We start from the raw sequence: 23,073 nt of genomic DNA, 5'->3' as shown, positions 1-23,073 counted from the left end.
ATTCCTGAAAGCTAAATTCTGCATGGGTTGTTGTTTCAGCTGTTTCTATTTATTGCTGTCAGGATATTGATAGTGTATAGCCTGTCCTTGTACTTTAAGAGAGCTTGCTTACTTCCAAGACAGTATAGAATGTATACAGGCTTTACACATAGTAATGATGTGTGTGTTATTACTACATATCATGCATACACACACACATATATTTTTAAAGAAGTGTATCAGAACTCATATACCCAGGTGAGGTGACTGTTCATATCATTCTGCATTCTCATAATCTACTTCTTATAACCATCTCATTGGAAGATTGACAAATATATAGATGAACATAAAGATGATGACTTCACTTGAGAAAGCTGTGTGCTTTGCTCAGAATGCTTTCAGAGCTTCTTTCCAGCCACCTTGAAAACTGGTGATACATTTGTCTCAATGTCTTAACATAGAGTCAAATCTTCATCCTTTTTAGGTAAATTTTGATTTTGGAAATATGAATAAATTACTAGAAATATGATTAAGTTAATAAAATGAGATAATGTATGTAAAGTGCCTCATACAACCCAGTACGTAATAAATGATCGATAAATGGTAGCTACTAAAATTAATAATTGTCATTGCTATCATTATTGTTATTATCCAAAAGCTGAATTGACTACATAAAATTAGTAGTCAAGCTGGATAACTTTGGTCAGTATACCAGTGTGACATAAAGTAATGAAAATGGCTTTCTTGTTTGTGAAGGAGCTTCTTCTAAGAGTTCAAAAATGTTTTGAGTAATGACAACATTGTTAGAATAAATGATAAAATCTCAAAGGTGACAACTTTGAAAGATGACATTTGAACAGACTCAGTAACCTTATTTTATGTTCGTCTTTGCATTTGTCAGTCTTCCAGTGATATGGTTATAAGAAGTATTTATCAGAAGAATGACACATAGATTATGAGGAATGTAGAATGATATGCTGATTGAAATGGCATAAGTTCAAAATCTCTCTCTTAGCCTTTTTTTCCTGCTCTGTTGACACCCTTTTCTTTCCCAGACATTTAATTTCAGTATTATAAGCATGGGGAGCAGATACGGTTTGTGAGCATGTGATGGTGGTGGTGATAGCAATTAAGTGCCTCAAACAGGGAATAGAGGGGCAAGGGAAGGAGAGACAGAAACCCTCCAAACCCAGGGAGGAAACGTAGTCCCTTTTGCCTGCACAACAGATGATGGCATCTGCTTTTTTAGTATTGAACTAGGATCTGGCGGACTTGACAGGGCCTTGTAAACCCTGTATGTGTACATGTACTACCCTCAGAGAAATGACATTTGGCAAAGCTGCTCAGGAATTATACATATGCTGTATTATCATGAAATGCAACATGAGGGATGAATTTAAAATTTCTTTGCAAAGAGGACCACAGCTCACACATTATTTCAGATTAGGAACCTAAGTGGTAATTGGCAAGGTGAATCAGCTTTAGAGAGGAGATGATCATTCTTCTGCAGTCTCTGGCAAGCTGAGAATAAAGTGGGGCAAGCCCAATTTAGCATTTCTTACCTTAAGCCCTATTACGGAGCAGCACCCTACCGCAAATGGGAATTTCTAGAGCTCAAAGTACATTCCTAATCTTTTGAAGGTTGCTTGGCCATAATCTACATCTGTGTTTGAATGGGCTGATTAAAAACAACACAAAGGTATACCATATAAAACCATGAATTATATTATTATTGTCAAAATCCAGGCAAAGATGACTTATGTTTAAAAATTTTTTTACGGTATGTTTCATATCATAAAGAGGCATATTTTGTGTATGAAATGGCTTTATGCTGCTCTCTTATTTATCTACCTCCTTTTTAGACTTTCTGTATGTAATGCATGACAGTGAAAATTTATGTTGATAATAGGCATATATGCAGGCTCCTTTTTCCTCCCCTTCTCATTTTTGCCTGTTATTGTGGGTTGAATTCCCTGGGAAGTGCATTCCAAGGTGGAATTTAGCATGCAGAATATTAAGGAGTGCCCTTGGCATCAACAACTGTGGAAGGAAGGGAAAAGAAGAGGGTTTGGGCAGAGGAAGAAGTTAAGAAGCAATGCAGTGCCAACAACAGTGTCTGCTGACCCCATAGGAAGCTCTGAAGCTAGAATGGCCCATCTGAGCTGTCCTGAGTTGGGCTAAAACGGGTGGCCAGGACTCTATACTTCTGTTCATCAATTATTGGATATGGGCTGCCCTGGAAAAGGGCATGATCTGCAGTTGAGGTGACTCTCTGCAACTGAGGCAAATCCCTAAGGGTGCTATGCTCCTAACAGCTGTGCCAACAAAGTCCTTCATTGAAGGGGGATCTGGATGGAACATCCCAGGGTCTACCACACCTACCTTTTTTTAGTTAAACTAATATTTGAATCATTTGGGGAGTTGCTCTTTTTTATTCCCCCACCCCATAATTAAAGGATATGTTTTGGTAAACAGGGTTACAAAAAACACTGTAATCCTGCTGTGGGCATTCATGAATCCTTTTGAGTTGTTGCTGTTGAGCATCCTAGAAATGCTGGGGTCACATTAAGGGTTCCCCTGATGACTTTTTTGTCTGCTCACACAAGATCAACCAGTTTTCTTCTAAGAGGTTTGATAGATAACTAACAGTTTTGGTTTTTTTTTTAACTTTTTAGAAAACTCTTTTGGTACCTGAAAGAAAGGGATGAATGAAGGTATTTGTAAAGGAACATTCAGCAATAAAATTCACTGAGTAGGAATGGACTAATTCCCTATAGGGCGTTCTTTATTAACATTAAACTTTATTTTAGCCAGTTGGTGCTTAATAGCGTTAGTTCTTCACTCAGTATGAAGTATAATGATCTGTTTTTGTTTCTGGCATACTACAGAAAATCAAACTGACTATGATTCCAACAAATTAAAATGGAATAATAGTACAGATATTTCTCAATCCTTCTTTTAGATTCATTTCACGGTCTGCCTGTCTTGTAGTACAAATTTTAAAAATTCTGTTTTGGATCATGAGAGGGATACTTAAATGAGCCAGTGCCAAGGACACATGGTTCTTATATGAAAACAATAGAGGCAGTCTTTGGCTGTTTCAGCCTGCACTTATGATTCACAGCTGTAGCTTTTGGGACAACAGTAGGTGAGTCCTAATTCTAATCACAACTTTTTTCTTTTTCATCTCAGATATAAAAAAACTCCTAACCTTCATGCTTTTTCCAAAAATACTACTCTTTTCTTCTACAGATCAAACCTCATTCGTTTTTATAAATGTACATTTATAATAGTTGAAAGTGTAGCTTGTGCTCACATTAAGAAAACCTTGTGGATTAAAGGTAAATTTACACATAGGAGTAGATTTGAATGATTTTTTTTTTTTTGCTCTCAACAGGATTTTATGTAGTGAATTTATGTAGTGTTAATTCCTTCACTGAATGATTATAGGTATGAAACTTACATCATTTCTGATGTTTAACCCATCAGAATTAAAGATATTTTTGAAAAGTCAATAGGTGAAAGGAACTGATTTACAGCAGTTCTATTTTTGGACATCTTATTCAAGGAATTAAATGAAAATTAAATAATATGAAATTTTTAACTAAGTCTAGAGTTCTGTTGCCTTAAATCTTTTGGTTGAAGAGTTAAGGGAGGTTGGCTATAACTAAAATAAAATCTAAAGATCTAGGTTTTATTTCTGGCACATAGAATATAATATGAAAGCTGTTTCTAAAAGGTCATGACAATGATGTGTTTTTAAAAACGCCTCAAGAAGGTAACTATTTAGCAGTTATTTAAATTGACTTGATTTCATTATCAATCTCCTTAGGACAAATAGCTTGAAGCTGGAAGGTATAAAGAAATTGTGGGGGAAAGAGGGCTATCTTCCCAAGAAGGAAAGCAAAACTGGTGATGAAACAGAAGCTCTGCCAGTTCCTCAAGAGAATATAATAATGGAGACTGTAGATCAAATTATAACAAAAAAGGATCAATCTCAAGTCTTTACCCAATCTAAAGAGGAGAAAGAAAAGCAGCTGCTGGCATCATCATTATTTGTTGGACTAGGATCAGAAAGTACAATCAATTTGGTAAGTAGTCAGTTATATTCCTTTGAGAATCTGTGTTCCCTGTTTTGAACAAAAAAACTGGCTCTACAAAAGCTCATGGCTGTTATCTATACACATGGTAGGAATGGCTTCCCCAGCTCCAGAGCCACCAGTGACATACCTTTTATATTCCTGAAAGAGAAAATCTAATTGGCTCAGCTTCAGTCAGGTATTCTCTTTAATCCAGTCAGTTGGGGCAAGAGTCCGGGTCCAAATTAAGTTACAAATATGACCATGTGTATTCTCACCCCCACTGTTGGAGAGGACAGGTCTCAGTGGAAAGGGGACTTGATGGAAATATTACCAATAGTAATAGTTCAACAATATTGATATGTCTGTGGAAAAAGTACTTCTTAAAATGGTATTTTTAATAGTGAAAAAGAGGAATCAATTTTGATGTCCTAACAGGAGAATTGGTACATAAATTATACTAGCTCTGAATATTACTTCGTCATTAAAAATGATAAATACTGCATTGTAAAATTAATACTTATATATTAAGCAAAAAAAGCAGAATATGAAGTTTTACTTATACCTTGCTTAAAACTGTTAAGATAAAAGTATATTGAGGTTGAAAGGAATTACACAAAAATGAAAATTATATTCAGACATTATGATTATTATTTTCAAAACTTTTTATGCCGATATATTATTCTCTTAGTAAAAAAATGAAAAACTGGAGTGAAGGACAAGTGCTATTTTTGAGTGTCTGAGAATTCCACATGTAATTTTCTGTTTGGTGGGCAGATGATCCCACCTAGTGCAAAACTGTGATTAGAGCTATATTTTCTTCAGTTTTACATCATCACAGTTCTTTCATCCTCCATTTCCCTTGGTGGAATTTCCCTTCATCTCTGTCAACACTAGGCCAGTCTCTAGGCTACACTCTTTGCCTGTATCTCTTTCTTTTTTAGATCCCATTTTTTTCAGACTTGATATTCCTTTTTCAGAAAAAGCAAATTCAGCCTAAAAGTATTAATAAGTGTCTTAATGCTGTTTCAGTCAGCATTTGTAGTTGAGCAGCAGAGTGACTGATTTTGGGTCTTTGAGCTGTTCCAGCAGGCCGTGCTGAGGGTACCAGAGAATGATCTGGCACTGATAGGGCAAGTTCTCAGTGGTCAGAGTGCATCAAGTTCAGAGTGCATTCAGGCTTATGGAGCCCTGATTTATGAACCTCATTGCTGGTGTTGAAGGATTCCTGCCTTCTCAACGAAGTGCATAGCTTTCAGTTAGAGTCTTTCTCTGGAGAACATTCAGGGTGATAAATTAATTACCAGACTTTTTTGTGGTGGGCTTGAAATCAGAAATGTAATTAGGATGTTTTTCTGTTTAAGTTAGGTTAAATCCTTTTTGGGTTACCCCTTACATTTTTCTTTTCCCCTCAGCTATCACTAGAATAGTTGAAAAAAAAAAAAAAAGAGGTTATTTCCCTGTTTTATGGGGCTGTGAATTCTGTGAGGAGCTATAACTCAGATGGCACCTTGCAGAAAGGAGGGGAAGCAAATAATTACATAAAATTAGCATGTATTCTCTTACCCCTCATCCCCAACTTTTCCTCTCTCACTCGGGCAAAGCAGACAGGATTGGCACTGGATATGCTTCATCTGTATCATAAGTCCTTCTGCATGTCTGCTTTTCTCTAGCAATCCTATTCTCTTCTGATTTTTCTGGTGTTTAAGGTTCTCAGTTACATAGATCTAGGCTGTATTGAGTATTTCATTTTAACTAGCTTTTAGGTCTGTGGTCCGTTTTGAGTTAATTTTTTTACATAGTTCACTGTAGGGGTTAAGGTTTTTTTTTTTTCTTCCCATCTTTGCCTTTTATTTCACCTTCATTTAAAAAAGTATTTTCTCTGGCTTGTGAACCTGAGGTTGACTGTTTCTTTTCTTTAAGTAATTTAACAAAGATGTCTCTCTGGTGTCTTCTGGCTTGTGTAACTTCTAACTAACAGCAGATTAGACAGTGCAGAAGAAAAGATCGGGGACTTCCCTGGTGGTCCAGTGGTTAAGACTCCACACTCCCAATGCAGGGGGCCCGTGTTTGACCCCTGGTCAGAGAACTAGATCCTACATCCTGCAACTAAAAGATCCCACATGCCGCAACGAAGATCCCGTGTGCCACAGCTAAGGTGCAGCACATCCAAATAAATAAATAAATAAATATTTTAAAGAGTAAAGATCATATACTTGAAGACAAAGTAATAGAAACTATCCAAAATGAAATACAGAGAGAAAGAAAAGACAAAACAAAAAACAAAAAACCCAGAGCATCAGTGGCCTGAGGAACAATATTGAGCAGTCTAGTGTACATCTAATTCGAGTCCCATGGCTACTGGAAATGGAAGTCCTCCTCTCCCCAAAACCCCCAACTTTTAAAATTAATTAATTAATTAATAATTAATTAATTTTGGCTGCACTGGGTCTTCTCTAGTTGTGGTGTGTGGGCTCTCTAGTTGCAGCATACAGGCTCTAGAGCACGTGGGCTCAGTAGTTGTGGCACATGGACTTAGTTGCGGTATGTGGGATCTTAGTTCCCCAACCAGGGATCAAACCTGGAGCATGGAGTCTTAACCACTGGACATCCAGGGAAGTCCCCCAACTTGTTTTCATTTTTGTGTTAAAATAATGTTAATTCTTGTTTGATGGCTTCTGAATTGAAAGGTAGGAGACAAACTTAGCTGCTGAGACTTGGAAGAGAGCTAGAATTCTGGTTAACTAGAATCGTGTGAAGGGTGGCCACTCAGTGTTAAAGCCCCCAGGAGGATGAACTTAAAGTAGACCCAGTCTGCTGCACTGATTCTACATAGAACTTTGTGAGGCAAGGGGGCACTTGAGCCATCACTCTTCTTAGATGGATTCGCAGACATTTCCTTGGGAGGCTTAGCTCAAGAATGGCAAGTTTGCTGTTCCCATCTCCTGAGTCTGTACCAGACATCACTAGTTATTTTTAGAATTCTTTCCTGCTGTGTGTTCCAGTCAGCCACACTAGCTGATTCTTGAGGTGAAGTCAGTTTTTCTTCCCTGTTTATCGACTCACAGGTCATGAAAACAGGATTATTATAGATTACTGAACTAAAGTTTGACCCATCCCTGTATTTGAGGGTATCTCAGCTTCTACAGGACAACTCTGGAAACTCAAAAAATGGCTAGCTTTCTCACTGTTTTTAATTTGTGCAGTTCTGTACTCTAGTTTTCTTAAGTCTAACAAGTTTTTAGAATTGTTCATGATTGACTTTTTGACCTTATTTCTTTTTCTGATTTTATGTGTTTTTAGTGAGAAATAGATTTAGCTTACTAGTTCAAAGTTATGTAGCTGTCAGAATTTTAGGACTTAACATTTTATTCATCTCTGAATTTTTGTTAATCTATGCTTTATAGGTAGAACCTTAGCAAGTTAGTACACTGCTCATTTGAAATTATAAAAAAAGAGTTTAAAACTCATGACTTCGTAGAATGGTTTCTATTTCTATTATTATGTTTTGTCTTTGCAGCTAGGAAAAGCAGATACCCTTTCTCACAAGTTCAGAAGAAAATCAAAAGTCAAGGAAACCAAAAGTGGGCAAACAACCACTGCTCAAAATATGACCCGTTCTTCCTTTAGTTCTTCATCAAATGTGACTTATGAAGAAGACTATTATTTGGATAATTTGCAGGATAGAGGAGACAAAGAAGTAAAGAAATTTTCTCTTAATTCAGAACTTTTGGATTCTGAGTCACTCACAGAACTGCCCTTGGTTGAGAAAATCTCAAATTGCAGGCTGTCTACACCCTCTTTGTTTGCTGATAACAACATGGAAGTTTTTCACCCTCCTCAGTCCACTGCAGCCTCACTTGCCAATGAAATCTCTTTAGCTTCTTCTTTGTTGGAAGAAACTACTGAACACATGCATTCAGATCTTATGGAGGTCTGTAATAATGAAACCATATCAGTGTCTTCTTACAAAATTTGGAAAGATGAGTGTTTGTTGATGGTCTGGTCAGTTTTTAATAAGAGTGCTTCAGAACTGAAAAGTGCTAACTTAGAAATTGCTCCTGCAGAAAATTTCAAGGTAAGACAATGAATTACTTAATGTTTCTTAGTGTAAGAAACATTACTTAATGTTTCTGCTGTTGACTCATCTGATGGCTTGTAAATTTCTCCCACATCCTTCTTTCCTCTTTAGCAAAAACAGTGAAAGGTGTGACAGATTGTTTTATTATTTTAAGTCGGAAAAATTTATTCAAAACAGACAAGGAAACATAATAAATACGTATTGGGGAAGACTGAGAAAACTGACCCAATTTCTTCTATGAGCTAGAATGCATTGAATGGGATACCACCTGGGCCTGACCTGGGCAGAAGTTCCTGACTGTAGATGTGCATTAGAATCACCTGTGGAACTTAAAAACACAAAACAAAACCCAGTTCAGTTGTCTGAGCTTTACCACCAGAGCTTGAGTAAGGGTGGAGAATGAGAGGGAAAGATTTTTTTTTTTTTGCACTCTCCCAGCTTTAAAAATCTGGTGCTAGGGACTTCCATGGTGGTCAAGTGGTAAAGAATCCACCTTCCAATGTAGGGACACAGGTTCGATCCCTGGTCAGGGAACTAAGATCCCACATGCCCCGGGGCAAGTAAGCCTGCGCACCACAACTACTGAGCTCACGTGCCTCAACAAGAGCCCGCGTGCAGCAAACTATAGAGCCCGCACGCCCTGGAGCCTGTGCGCCACAACTAGAGAGAAGCCCGTGCACCACAGCGAAGAGGCTGCATGCCACAACAAAAGATCCCACATGCCTCAACGATCCCACATACCTCAGTGAAGCTCCTGCATGCCACAGCTAAGACCTGATGCAGCCAAAAAAAATTAATTAAAAAAACAAACTGGTACTAGCTAGTATTGAGAGCCACATGACTAGAGTTTAATCTGTTTTTTGTTGTTGTTAAACCATACAGACATTTTCATTGTAATGCTATTTGTTACATAATTCTGACCTGTGTATTATTATTTCTTAATTATCTGTGCTAGTGAATTTTTCTCAAGTGACGTTGTCAGTTATTTTCATGGTGTGGCTTGTTATTAACATCTCACAATTGTATGCTTTTGTACCACTTCAATTAGATAGAAAATTGTTATTCATATGATAGCCTGTATTGATCCCTTCTTCAATACTTACATTACTTTTATTTACAGATCACTGAGCAACCTGGATGCTGCTTGCCTGTAATAGAAGCAGAAAGCACCAAAAACTTTCAATACAGTGTGCAGATGGAAAAACCTTTCACAGAAGGGAATCTTTCTGGTTTTATAAATTATCAAGTGATGGATACTCATTCTGTTCAGCTCGAATTTTCAGTAAACTTATCACTATTAGATTTCATTAGGTAAATATTTTTTAGAATATTAATTCAAGTTATTCATTCAGCAAATATTTATTAGGCCTCTTCTCTGGACAGAGCACTGTACTAGGTGCTAGGGAGTGTAACAACTCAAAACTACACATACCCCTACATTTAGGGAGTGTTCAGTCTAGGGAGGAGACATCGAACAATCACATAAATGCATGTATAATTGTGAATTGTGCTATGAACAGGAGGTAAATGGTATGATGGGCCATTATAATGTGGGACCTGATATAGGTTCGAGTTGGCTAGTGATCTTGGAGAACTTCTGAGAGAAAGTAATATTAAAGTAATGTTTAAACTGAAATAATTTCAAAGATTCTGCCTGACTTTTTTAAAAGCTTTTAAAGTTTCTTTCATTTGTGTTTCATTTATTTGATTAATTCTTTCATAAAGTCTGTTCATTAAGTTTTAGAGATCTGCAAGAAAATGGCTCAACAAAGTTACTAAACTTTTATTAGACATACAGTATTTAGTATTATACTAGCATTGTGCAGTTACCCAAATAATTGCAAACAACCTTTTAACCCTTCAGCTCTTGTTTAGTATTATGAATATATTATACTATATTCAAACATTTTTTAAAATGAAGGCTGCCTGAACCAATAATGCAGAATACCAATGAATATCTGTAAAAAAATTTTTTTAACCTTCACACATCTACCTGTGTTAGACTACTATAATTTTTGCCCATTCTTTAAAGTCTTTTAGTAAGAACATGTTTATCAATCTGTCAGAGTATTTATTTATACCTGTGTTGCTGAAAAGATAGAATCTAGCCTTCAAAAAACTTACATTCTGTGACTATGAAGGTATGTCCCATGGTGAGCGTTAGTAACCTGAAGAAGCACAACATATATGACACAGACGGTTCTTCTGTGCTTATTAATAAAATCCTCTGTATCTTAAAAAAATATTTTTCCTAATTATAAATTCAATACATAGTTATAAAGATTTAAATGCTACAGAAAAATATAAGTAGAATATAAAAATTTCCTATAATTCCTCCCAGAGATACCCCATTGTTAACTATTTGATCTTCAGTCACCTGAACCATTTAAAAAATACATTTATTAAAATCCTTTCTCTTGGTCCAGTTTGCTTAAGGTGCTAGGTCTTTGTATTCTTACACTTGTACATGACTTTGATAGAGTATCTCATCCCCAAATCTAAAGTATACATGAAAGAAAAGTTTTATATTTGAGTGATTCATGAAATTACTTGGTGAGATTTTACTGTAATGACTAATACTCAGAAAAAGAGAGAACTGGGTGATTTATTGAAAAGACATTTGTTCTTTAATAACATTTGCTTTCAGCATTTTCTTCAGGTTGGAAGATAATGGTAAGTATTCTAATCATATTTGGTTTAAAAAACATAGATTTTGTGGGATTTAGATTTACAATGATTTTTTTTATTCCCATGAGTCATTTGAAATGTATTTGTCTGTTTAGAATCATTTCATTCTTAATGGGCATAAATCTAATTTTAAAAATTATTTTCAGGCCATTAAAAATCTCGACTGAAGACTTTGGTAAACTCTGGTTATCCTTCGCAAATGATGTGAAACAAAATGTAAAGATGTCAGAATCACAAGCTGCTCTGCCTTCTACCTTAAAGGCCCTGCAACAGGAACTAAGACTTCATGTTGTTGACATTATAGGTTTGTAGTGTTCTAAAAAGGCAATCTTGTGTTTATAGGGGCTTTCTTACAATCAGAAAACAAATCAACTCTTATAAGTATCAGATTTCTTAGAGCTGTATTTCATGTTATGAGTATCTTTCAGATAAGTGTGTTGTTCAGAGTTTATTAAAGAATTTTTTTGTGTTGTAAAATATACATAACAAAATTTACCATTTTAACCATTTTTAAATGTACAGATTAGTGGCATTAAATACATTCATGTTGTGCAGCCATTGCCACCATCATCTCCAGAACTTTTTCCTCTTTCCTAACTAAAACTGTACCCATTAAACACTAACTCCCCATTGCCCCTCCCTCTCCAGCCCTTCACAACCACCATTCTATTTTCTGTCTCTATGAATTTGCCTACTCTAGTTACCTCATCTAAGTAGAATCATACAATATTTGTCCTTTTGTGACTGACTTATTTCACTTATCATAATGTCTTCAAGGTTCATCCATGTTATGTGTCAAAATTTCCTTCCTTTTTAAGCCTGAATATTCCATTTTACGAATATACCACATTTGTTTATCCGTTAATCTTTTGATGGACACTGGGGTTGCTTCCACCTTTTGGCTATTGTGAATAACGCTGCTTTGAACATGGGTATACAAATAAATCTGTGTTTGGGTCCCTGCTTTCAGTTCTTTAGGTTATATACCCAGAAGTACCAACACTTATTTATTTATTTATTTATTTTGATAATCACCATCTTAATGGGTATGAACTAGTATCTCACTTTAGTTTTGATTTGCATTTCCTTAATGATCAGTGATGTTGAATATCTTTTCATGTGCTTATTGGCCATTTGTATATCTTCTTTGTAGAAATGTCTATTGAAGTCTTTGTATTAAAGAATTTCTCACTTTGTTTTGCTGTAGGCAATGAAGGGCTGTTGGCCTGTCAGCTGCTCCCATCCAACCCCTGCTTGCTGCATTTCCGAGTTCATGGTGACATGTTAGCCCTGTGGTTCAGATCCTCCTGCTCTACTCTTCCTGATTATTTACTATATCAGTGTCAAAAGGTGATGGAAGGATCCTAGCAGAAGCTCTGCTTATATTTTACTCCATCAAAATAAATGGTTTACATAGATAAACTTATTTACCAAAGTAAAAAGGACTCATGGTACTTCTAATGAAAATGGGGATTATTATAAGTTGTGGTTTTATGTGTTTTCTTTATGATTCCTGATCAAGAAAGATCCCCAAGAAACTGTACCCCTAACCTTTTACTCAGGATTGTACAGTATGTTTGGGTCCTAAAACAGTGACCTAAGCTAATGTTATAAACTGCTAATGATTTATATATCACTTAGTGTAGAGGGACTGAAAATATTTATTTTGTTATAAATAATTTTATAGCAGATTTACTCTAGTGCTAGCTGATTTATAGTAAAGCCAAGTCTCAGTTCTCTGCATTAATGGAAGGGAGACATGGACTTAATAATCCCAAATCGAATTCAAATTTGGCTTTGGAGTGCAATGTATGCTTTTTGGTAGGCAAGTCATTACTTTCAATAATGTTTTGCTTAGATCAGTATTGAACTAAGTTGGCACAGCCCACACTAATAGTTCAGGAGATCCATGAGCATGTTGGATATTGGGGGGATCCAATCTGTGGTACAGTTTTTATTATAGGTAACTTGTTACACATAATTGCAGACAGTTAGGCTATAAAATTTGTTTCCACTTGCGTTTATTTTTAAAATTCAAAGTGAATCACTGTATTCTTGTTTTACAAACTCAGAGCCATTTACAAAATATTGTATAGAAACAAAACCTGTAAGAGCACACAGTACTAAAGCAAACAGGTATAAAAGGACTTTTTAGTTATGGCAAATATCTTAGTTTCCACTTGGGTTTTTTTTTTTTTTTTTGGCAAATTAAAATTTGTGATTAGAGTATAAACAGCAAAACCATCTTTCCTTGGCTTTGAGTCCACTAGTACTCAATGGATACAACCAGAAGAGTGACTAAGTATACCATACAAGTTCTTCAGTAAAATATATGATTTTTATGTTATAGTTGTGCCTATATATATGGCCTTTGTCAGAAAAGAGGTTAAGCCTAATATGAATGATAGACCAGAATCTTGAGATTATACATTAATGTTAAAAACTGAAATAGTATTTTATAAAACCTTATGGTGCTGTGGAAAATATTTATTATTTCACTTTTTCTGATACTTCACCATGGAAACTATTCAGGTAATATAGTTTTAAGTCATTGCAGTTAATACTCTGGTTAATTGGTACTGTTGATCACCCGGGTGTGGAATTGTGGTTTTAGGTTATCTCATTATTGATCATAGCTGATAAAGATGCTGAGGAGATTCCCCAAAGCTGATAGAGTTCATTAGTCATTTGTGTTTAGCATATCTCTCCCTAAAAACAAAAGCAGCATTAAAAAAAATTAATTTATAAGTTATTCATTTAGAAAAAAAAAACCTTGTTAATTTCATGCTTTTAAAAAACATACAGTAAAACCTTGCTGCAAGAGCAATGAGAAGTGGCTAGAATTTCCTGAGTAGGTTTCTTCTTTTGAATAGAAGATCAGATTCATCCTTAAGCTCCCAGAAGTGTCATGATGAAGGGAATGTGAATGATGGGGGAGTGGTGGACACTGGTGTCTAGACTCATCAGCTTTCTCTTTATTCCTGCCTCTGTCAGCAGCACCCTCCCACCCTACCTGGTTCTGCTGATATTCTGACAAAGAGATAGGAAGTGCCGTCTCACTTTGCAAAGGAATGTAGAGTGTGGCAAAAGAGGTGTTTCTGTTTTTTGTGTCCCTGCTTCCATGTGTTTGCATGGTCACCAAGGCTGGGTGTGGAGCAGTGGATGTAAGGTGCCCAGCAAGCAGATGGACAGCTAGCTGGGAGAGATTACAATGAGCTCCTGTGCTGCTTTTTTACAGGGTGTTCATGGGTGACAGTAGCAGTTGTCATGAGAGACATGCTTGGCCTACAGCTCTGTCTGTTGGTGGGAAATGTGTAATGGTAGGTTAGGGCTGGGAGCATGATTTGGGGTCTGCCAAGGGGAACATGGTGTCACTTTGTTCTTTCTAAACCCACTACTTAAAAAGTAGGGTAACAGAGTTTCTACTGAAATGTTTAGTAGAATGTTTACATTTTTATATTTTTATGGTTTTTAAAAACAGTAATAGGAAAGAGTAGATTTTAAAGAACTTTAGAGCAGTATATATTCTACCTAAACTAATTAATGTTTTAAGTTCTAGATCAGGCATCACCAACCTTTTTTGCATTGTAGGAGATGTGACCATGAAGTAGGAAGAACAATTTTTGTGGGCAGATCGTCTCTTTACCTTCTAGTCATAATTTAGTCAAGTAAAGGGGCAACATCTGGAGTGAGAGCTATTGTGGGGGAGACTCAGCTGTGTGAGTTCTGTGCTGGGCATCTTTGCTGAGCATGCATGTGGCAGCAAGTGTGAATCTGGGGAGAATGAAGGGAAGACAGGAAAGCCTTAAGAGCAGGTGGAGCAAGAAGGATCAGGCTCCCACCAGAATAGTCCCTGTGGAGTCAGGCAGATTAGTCTCAGGGGAATGTGGACCCCCGAGTAAGGGTCCTTCTGAAAAAACTGCGGATGGAGGCCGAGCAGTTACCAAGTGCTAATGTGCCAAGCATGCCAAGCACCACAGACGCTCTGCAGAGGAGCATTATTCAAGACAATATTCTGTCGTCTACCAGAACAATTGTGGTGAAAATGCAGTATTTTATTTGTTCCTTTATTTTAGTTCATGTCATGAATATTTTAAAATATCGAGCTTTTTTTTTTTTTTTTTTTAATGGATAAATGTGGTCTTTGTCTCATGATTCTGAGTCACTAAAAGTGCACTGAACCTATTCACATGTCTTTTAAGGTGTTTGTTTTCAAAATTTAGGAGGGAAAAATGCAAGTGAATAACAACTTACCAGGCATTAATTACCTTATTTTGGAGTTGAATTCTGTAATTTGAAAAAGATCAGTTAAACGTGTAATAAATACAAAGTGATCTATATTGTTCTTTGGTCTATATGTTCTTTATCATCTAAATAGCTGAATAAAAGTAATACTATTCAGTAATTAGATAGGCATTAGCTGAAAAGAGCAGAAGCAATTGGAATGGGATGAAAAGAGTAATATACTCATTACAGCCCCAAAGAATGTCATCTAATTGGTTAAATGTATAGATAACTGCTCTTTCTGTATGATGTTCAGAGAAAACTTTATGGGCTTCCGACAGGTTAGAGCATGGATCGATCCTCAGGTGCCTGTCCCTATCCCCTGCTTTCATCCTGGCCTGACCAGAGCATTCAAAGCAGAGTGTTTTGTTTCTGTATTCCTCTCCTCAAGATGCAAGAAACACGGTAAGTCAGGTGGTGACTTAGTGTCCAAAGACTCTGAGTCTCCTGGCCATCTCTGTATTGTGTATCCTAAAACACAAAACTAGATCAGAAATGGTGTTTAAATCTCACTGGTGCCTGTTGTTGCCTATACTGTGTAGCAGAAAAAATGTTCTGAGACTTGAAACCCCATCTTTGGGCCACAGAAGGTAAAGGAGGTTTAAATGCCTCACACCCACTGCAGTAACTAAAAAGAAGGGTGGCCTGTAGCCAAATGGACTGGGGTTAATGATTATATGAAAGTTACTTGTTATGTGTGTGCATAATGAGAGACTGTGAGCTTTTTATGGTTAGGAACCGGGTGTGTATTTTTATGTCCCTTTTGCCTGGTACCTGACAGTCACTCAGTTTATTGAATGAATGACTAAAGAGACCGTTCCCTCAAAATACGTAATCTGAGACCAGGTAATATCCAGGGATTGATTTTAGTGATCCTGTGGCTCTCCCAGAAATAAAGAAAAGTGATCTGATCTGGTTTATAGATATAAGTCAGCAGAAAAGGGTTCTAGTGAAAATAGCTCGTGCCAGTTTGTACCAGGTAGGAGAGAGGAAATATGACCACTTGATGAGAACCTTACCAGCTTAAGGCTAAGTCCCATGAGAATTTGCCATGTCATTTAAGAGCTCTCTGCAAAATGCAGTGTGATTACAGATAGAAATTATGACTTGGAGAATGGGGACTTTGATGTCCACGAAGTTTTACTGGTCTAGAAGAACTTGTTCTAGGACAGAAAGCAGTAGACATTTGGTCAGTGAAGTTAAAGATAGGGAGCTAATGAATATGATAAGGCAGATTTACCAGCTAAATTAGTATCACTTATTTCTTGAGCAAAGTAAGAACTGATAATGGGAGAGACAACTATATTGACATTATTAAGGTCAATAGTGTCAGGAAAGTTGGGAAGGAACTGGCCCTCTGGGATAAAGCACAGGAAAAGGAGTTATTTAAAAGGAAATGTGTTTCATTTCCATCACACGAGAAACTTTATGGATCTAGGATAGGAGGATACCCACAAAAATGAGTCCCAGAAAACTGTGATTGTGGCCTGGATGCAGAGAAGATGGGTCTACGAGTGGGGAGAGTCAAACATGTTTACCTATAATGCTGAAAAAATAGTGGCTCCTCGTAAGTGGTTGCAGCTAGTTTATGGGCTTTTTTCCAAGAGAGGGAATCAATTTCCTTTAGTTATTTTAAACTATTTTCCTAAGTGGATATGTACTTTTCCTTTCTTAAAACATTAAGTTGCCAATGTGACTAAATGGCTGACTTCAGGAAGTTTTTTCCCTGATGGGGTCTGACAGGACTTATGCCAAATGGTTAGAGACTAGAGCCTAGAGATTATTTGTGCTTCAGTGAGAGAAAAGTAATTAGAAATTTGTTTGCACATCTTCTCCACCCTTTATATTATGTGACAAATAGGAACAGAGGCAAGGCTTATATATTGTTAGGGAGAGGCATTTGGTTTGATTCGCTACCACATAATTTAATGAAGGTAAGGGCAATATCCGTGACTAGAACAAACTGGTCCTCATTGATGATGGATATCAAGATGTAAGAATTTAGTTTTTTCATCTTAGTTGATGGTTGATAGGGCTAAATAGAAGAGTTTTTGTGAGCTATGGGAAAGGTGAAATGATTTGAACCCAAATATTGGACCAGTCTTCACCTACAGAAGTGATAGGAGTGTCTTTTGTTACTCATAAGGAGCCTTTTTGAGCACACCTGAGTTAATGCTAATGAGGTGACTTTGGAGTGGGGCCCACACACAGCCTCAGAAAGGGGCTGGTCATCAGAGAGACCAAGTGATTAGACAGTTAAAACTTTCAGCCCTACCCACTGACCTCAAGGAAGGGGAAGGTTTGGGGGCTGGAGATTAAGCTCTAAAAAAATTATTGAACAAAGGGATTTGATGAACTTCTGTGTTGGTGAATGCATCACATCCTGGGAGGGGACACACCCCAGTTCCAATGAGGACAGAAATTCCTGTGCTTGGGACCCTTCTGTTTCTCAGTCTGTGTACCTCTTCATCTGGCTGTTCATCTGTATCCTTTATATTAATATCCTTTATAATAAACTGATAAGTGTAAGTAAGTGTTTCTCTGAATTCTGTGAGCCACTCTAGCAAATTAATTGAACCAGAGAAGTGGGTTGTGGGACCTTCCAGTTTATAGTCATTGGGTCATTAGCATAGGTGACAACCTGGACTTGTGATTGGTGTCTGAAGTGGGGCAGTCCTGTGAAACAGCCTTTAATTTCTAAGATCTGATGCCATCTCCAGGTAGATAGTGTCAGAATTGAGTTAATTTGTAGGACAGCCAGTGTGTGTCCACTTAGAATTGGAATTGCTTGGTGGTGTGGGGGAAAAAAATACATCAATTGACCAAAAAAAAAAAAAGTACATATTTAGGTTGTGCAGTGTGATTTTTTTCAGGTTGTCCAACATGATGATTTAATATATATTGTGAAATGATTACCACAATCAAGTTAATTAACACATCCATCACTTCACATAGTTACTTTTGTGTGTGTGTGGTGAGAATACTTAAGGTCTTAGCAAATTTCAAATATACAATATGAATACTACTAAGTATAATCACTATGCTATCCACTAGACTGGGGACCTTTTTAAAATCCCATACCCTAGACCATAATCAGATTCTCTGAGGGGTCAGACATAGGCTCCAGTTATTTTTAAACTCCACAGGTAATTACAACATGCAGCCAAGTTTGAGAACCCCAGTTTTAGATGCTATCTCACCCCATGCTTCCTCAGTGGGATTTTTTTTTTTTTTTGGTTGTGTTTTCCCCACACTCCTTCCTGCAATGGGGATTGACTAAAAGTAATTAGCTATTGAGTGGGAGGTAACTAATGGCATTATTTGGAAAGATTGGGTAGGTACAGAGGAGGAATCTTGTGTGAATATATAAAAAGCTGTAGGTCCTATGGTAGTATCAGCTTAGTGTTTGAATTTAACAAGCTTAGGTTTGCTCTTAAAATGATAGCGTGGTAGGATTTGAGAGATGAAGATCTCTCAAGTCCTAGTGGGAAAGTACTGTAGAAATCATTAGGTAACTTGCAAATTAAAGTTGGATCATCAAATTTTAATTCTTGGCTTCACTAATTACTAATTTGTGCCTCTGGGCAAATTACTTGAACACTCTGTGCCCCAGTTCTCATCTGTATAATGGGGATAATAATAATACCTACCTTATAGGGTTACTGTGAAATGAGGTAATGCACATAGTGGTTCATGTGATCATAATCTTATCAGTTTCTTATATCAGCTTATTAACATCATTATGGAAAAAAAGAAAAAAGAGGGAACAGTAAAGATGAAGGAAAGAGAGGGTCCAGATAAAAGTGAGGAAATTTAGCAGAGTCAGAAAACATCAGAAAGCAAGTTGCCATATTTTTTAACATTATAGAAAAAACAGAAAAAAGAAAGCTTTGTGAAGTTAGAAAAGCTATTTTCAAGTATATCTCTAAATATTTAGAAAAATAATTTTATAAAAATATAAGCAACAGAAAAATACTATGGTCAACTCCCATATAAACTTATTATGAGAGAGAGAGAGAGATAGTAAGATGTGGGATAATATCCCTACAGAAAATAAAAGCATACTAGTATAACATGCTTGCAAAATAGATCAAAACTGTTAACCTACTGTTTCAGAACAAGCTAGATGAAATTTTTAAAATGATTTAAGATGTGAAAGAACAGCATATATTAGTACTGTATAAACTCAGAAATGTGACAGAAATTAGGGAAGAGATAAAAATTAAAAATTTCAGAACTGTAAACTAGAAGAAACACAAACATGAATAAACACAAAAAATAATGCCTTAAAGGAAATAGAGGATGAAAATGAGGATTTTTTTTAAAAATTTATTTTATTTATTTATTTTTGGCTGCATTGGGTCTTCATTGCTGCGCGCAGGCTTTCTCTAGTTGCAGTGAGCGGGGGCTACTCTTCTTTGCGGTGCATGGGCTTCTCATTGCGGTGGCCTCTCTTGTTGTGGAGCACGGGCCCTAGGTGTGCAGGCTTCAGTAGTTGTAGCATGTGGGCTCAGTAGTTGTGGCTCACAGACTCTAGAGTACAGGCTCAGCAGTTGTGGTGCACGGGCTTAGTTGCTCCGCGGCATGTGGGATCTTCCCAGATCAGGGCTTGAACCTGTGTCCCCTGCATTGGCAGGTGGATTCTCAACCACTGCGCCACCAGGGAAGCCTGAGGATATTTTTAAACTACATGAAATAGAAGGAAGTATTCAAGAGAAAGTATCAAATATTGAAGATAGGCAAAGAAAGTCCAACATATGGATTATAGGAGCTCCTGAAGAAGAAATCCAAAGCACAGGACCAAAACAAATCCTAAACAGGGTAACTCAAGGGGACATTCCTGAAAGTACAATTTAAAAAAAAAAATTTGTAGCTAGAGGGAGTACACTGTATACCTGAGACTATCAACTGATAAACACAAAGACAAGACATTCTAGTAAGATTACTAAACTCTTTTAAAAATAGAAAAAATTCCTTAGTCATCTAAGAAAAAATAGCAAGAAACTTATAACGAAAAGAAGTCAGATTATTATCAGACTGACACATGCTTATACCAGAAGAAAATAGGATAATATATTTTAGATACTCAAAGGAAGATGTGAACCAACGATTTTACACTCAGTAAAACTGATCTCCAAGTTTAAAGAGAACAAACTGCTATCAACATATAAGTAGTCAGGGAGTACTGTTCCTATGAACCCTTCCAGAGGAAGCTACTAGAGAATGAGATTCATAAGGACTGGTTGTGAGCATTGAATGTATGGTTGTTTGTAGAACTAGGAATAAATGAGAATTAAAAGGGAGAAGGTGTAATATATAATGGCTATATGCACTGACAATGCAGATACAGTACAACTGAAAGAAAGGAGGGAAATATAAACATATGCAAAATCAAAAAAATTTTTTGTAATTGTAACAGTAGTGGTAGTATTATCTGAGACTCTGTAATGTGGGATAAAACAAATGAGTAATTATGGGGTATTTCAATTTTATCATAGTCTGTATCCTTGAGACCAGGATTCTCAGAGTGGAGAAAAGTAAATATAGATATAATATAGAAGATGGTGAATAAATTCTGTAGTTCTCGTTTTGTGTTGAGGACACACACACACACACACACACACACACACACACACACCCCTACTGCCCAGATTATGGGCCTGAAGTATAACACTATTTCCCTCTAAAAGAAACTAAGGCTTCTCAAAGAAATGATTGATTCCAGGTCTGGGACAGAAAGTATGTGAGATGAGTCTGAAATATCTTTTATACCAGGTAACAAAGAATCTATCAAAGACCAGTAAAGTCATAGCAAAGAACACAGTACCTAACTTGAAGAGGCTCCCACTGGCCAAAAATGAGATAGTTTGAGCTTCAATATAGGTATGCATTGAAATCCAAATATGCTTAAATCCTTGAGTTCATAATGCTTACTGTTGGAGGATTGTAGGGAATAAATTCATTGTGTTGAAAACTAGCAAATGAAGAGATTAAACCATTGGATAACCAAATGGTAGATAAAGAGAAGCATCTCTTAATAAACTATTCCTGCTAATAAATGAAAAACAAATGATAGAATATGTATACTTTGCAATCTTCAGTGAATTAATGGATCTAGGTATTGAACACTAAGACTGTTAATACCACAGAGAAAGGCAACTAGATGTTTTGTGCCTCCCAATGAAAGAATACAAATCACCTATTATCTTAACCAAAGTGGTAGAATAATCTGAGTTTGTTAAGTCTCTGGATAAAGTTGCCAGCTTGCAACTCACAATACAGAGGAGACAGGAATAAGTTAAACTGCATCACAAGTTTGCAGTCAGCAAAATTCAGACTGGAAAACCCTAGAGACCTTCAACAGATAAGGAAAAGAAAGAGATGGAATGGAATCTTCGGATTAAAAGAGACATATCAAGTTTCTTAAAAATGGGCAAGACAAAACTATAGTGTCTCGGGATGCATAGTTGGTTATTAAAACTAAAAGAAATGCAAGGAAGTGATTGTAATAAATGTTGGTGATGTTACTTTGGGGCAGGGAGGAGCTTGTGGTTGGAACTGTGCCCACTGAGTGGCTTTTTGGGTGGTTGGCAAAGTATTATTTCTTGACCTAGGTGGTATTACAACAGTTTCCCCCTTATTAGTCATTTATTAAGTTAAAAGCAAAAATAAACAAGTGGGACCTAATCAAACTTAAAAGCTTTTGCATAGCAAAGGAAACCATAAAAAAAAATGAAAAGACAACCTACGAACTGAGAGAAAATATTTCCAAATGATGCAACCAACAAGGGCTTAATTTCCAAAATACAAGAACAGCTTATACAATTCAGTAACAAAAAAACCCAAACAACCCAATTGAAAAAATGGGCAGAAGATCTAAATAGGCATTTCTCCAAAGAAGACATACAAATGGCTAATAGATACATGAAAAGATGTTCATATCGCTAATTATTAGAGAAATGCAAATCAAAGCTACAATGAGCTACCACCTCACACCAGTCAGAATGGCTGTCATTAAAAAGTCTACTAATAACAAATGCTGGAGAGGGTGTGGAGAAAAGGGAACCCTCTTACACTGTTGGTGGGAATGTAAATTGGTGCAGCCACTATGGAAAACAGTATTGGAGGTTCCTCAAAAAACTAAAAATAGAGTTGCCATATGATCTAGCAATCCCACTCCTGGGCATATACCCAGACAAAACTATAATTCAAAAAGATACGTGCACCCCTGTGTTCATAGCAGCACTATTCACAATAGCCAAGACATGGAAACAACCTAAATGTCCATCGACAGATGAATGGATAAAGAAGATGTGGTATATATGTACAATGGGATACTACCCAGCTATGAAAAACAATGAAATAATGCCATTTGCAGCAACATGGATAGACCTAGAGATTATCATACTAAATGAAGCAAGTCAGAAAGACAAATACCATATGACATCACTTATATGTGGAATCTAAACTATGACACAGATGAACTTATCTACGAAACAGAAACAGACCTACAGACACAGAGAACAGACTTATGGTTGCCAAGGGGGAGGAGGGGTTGGGAAGGGAAGGATTGGGAGTTTGGGATTAGTAGATGCAAACTGTTACATGTAGGATGGATAAAGAACAAGGTCCTATTGTATAGCACAGGGAACTATATTCAATATCCTGTAATAAACCATAATTGAAAAGAATATGATAAATATATATATATAACTGATTCAGTTTGTTGTACAGGAGAGATTAACACAACATTGTAAATCAACTATACTTCAATAAAATTTGAAAAAATAATTTATTAAGTTATCTATTTGTATAGTGTGGTTTTCTGTATCTATGTTTTATTTTACTGTTTAAAAAGGGGTTTCCAAAAAAAGATTGTACGTCATTAAGATGCCCCTAGTAATGAAGTTTGAGCCACTTTCTATAATCAGTTTTTTCATATCATATTTTTACTTATTATTA

The 23,073-nt window shown here is 36.5% G+C and overlaps 1 protein-coding gene across 9 annotated transcripts in view; it reads left to right on the top strand.

The window, feature by feature from the left end:
- The window catches only part of AP4E1 (adaptor related protein complex 4 subunit epsilon 1), a 92,237-nt gene that overhangs the window by 50,713 nt on the left and 18,451 nt on the right, over positions 1 to 23,073 (top strand). For 3 of the 9 annotated variants that reach the window (XM_082450079.1, XM_082450076.1, XM_082450083.1), the window contains 6 exons: positions 3,812 to 4,070; positions 7,579 to 8,136; positions 9,260 to 9,450; positions 10,974 to 11,131; positions 12,035 to 12,177; positions 15,393 to 22,914. In XM_082450079.1, the coding sequence (XP_082306205.1) occupies positions 3,812 to 4,070; positions 7,579 to 8,136; positions 9,260 to 9,450; positions 10,974 to 11,131; positions 12,035 to 12,177; positions 15,393 to 15,599 (1,516 nt within the window). In that variant the 3' untranslated portion in view covers positions 15,600 to 22,914. Of the gene's footprint in view, positions 1 to 3,811; positions 4,071 to 7,578; positions 8,137 to 9,259; positions 9,451 to 10,973; positions 11,132 to 12,034; positions 15,166 to 15,392; positions 22,915 to 23,073 lie in introns of those variants that run through there. The other 6 variants (XM_082450078.1, XM_082450077.1, XM_082450081.1 and 3 more) reach the window with 3 other exon arrangements.

The sequence above is a fragment of the Balaenoptera physalus genome, assembly GCF_965194825.1.
Source record: "Balaenoptera physalus genome assembly, chromosome: 2".
NCBI classification, from domain to species: domain Eukaryota; kingdom Metazoa; phylum Chordata; class Mammalia; order Artiodactyla; family Balaenopteridae; genus Balaenoptera; species Balaenoptera physalus.
The sequence above is the reverse complement of the archived record's forward strand: the minus strand, read 5'-3'. Positions and strand labels throughout refer to the sequence as shown.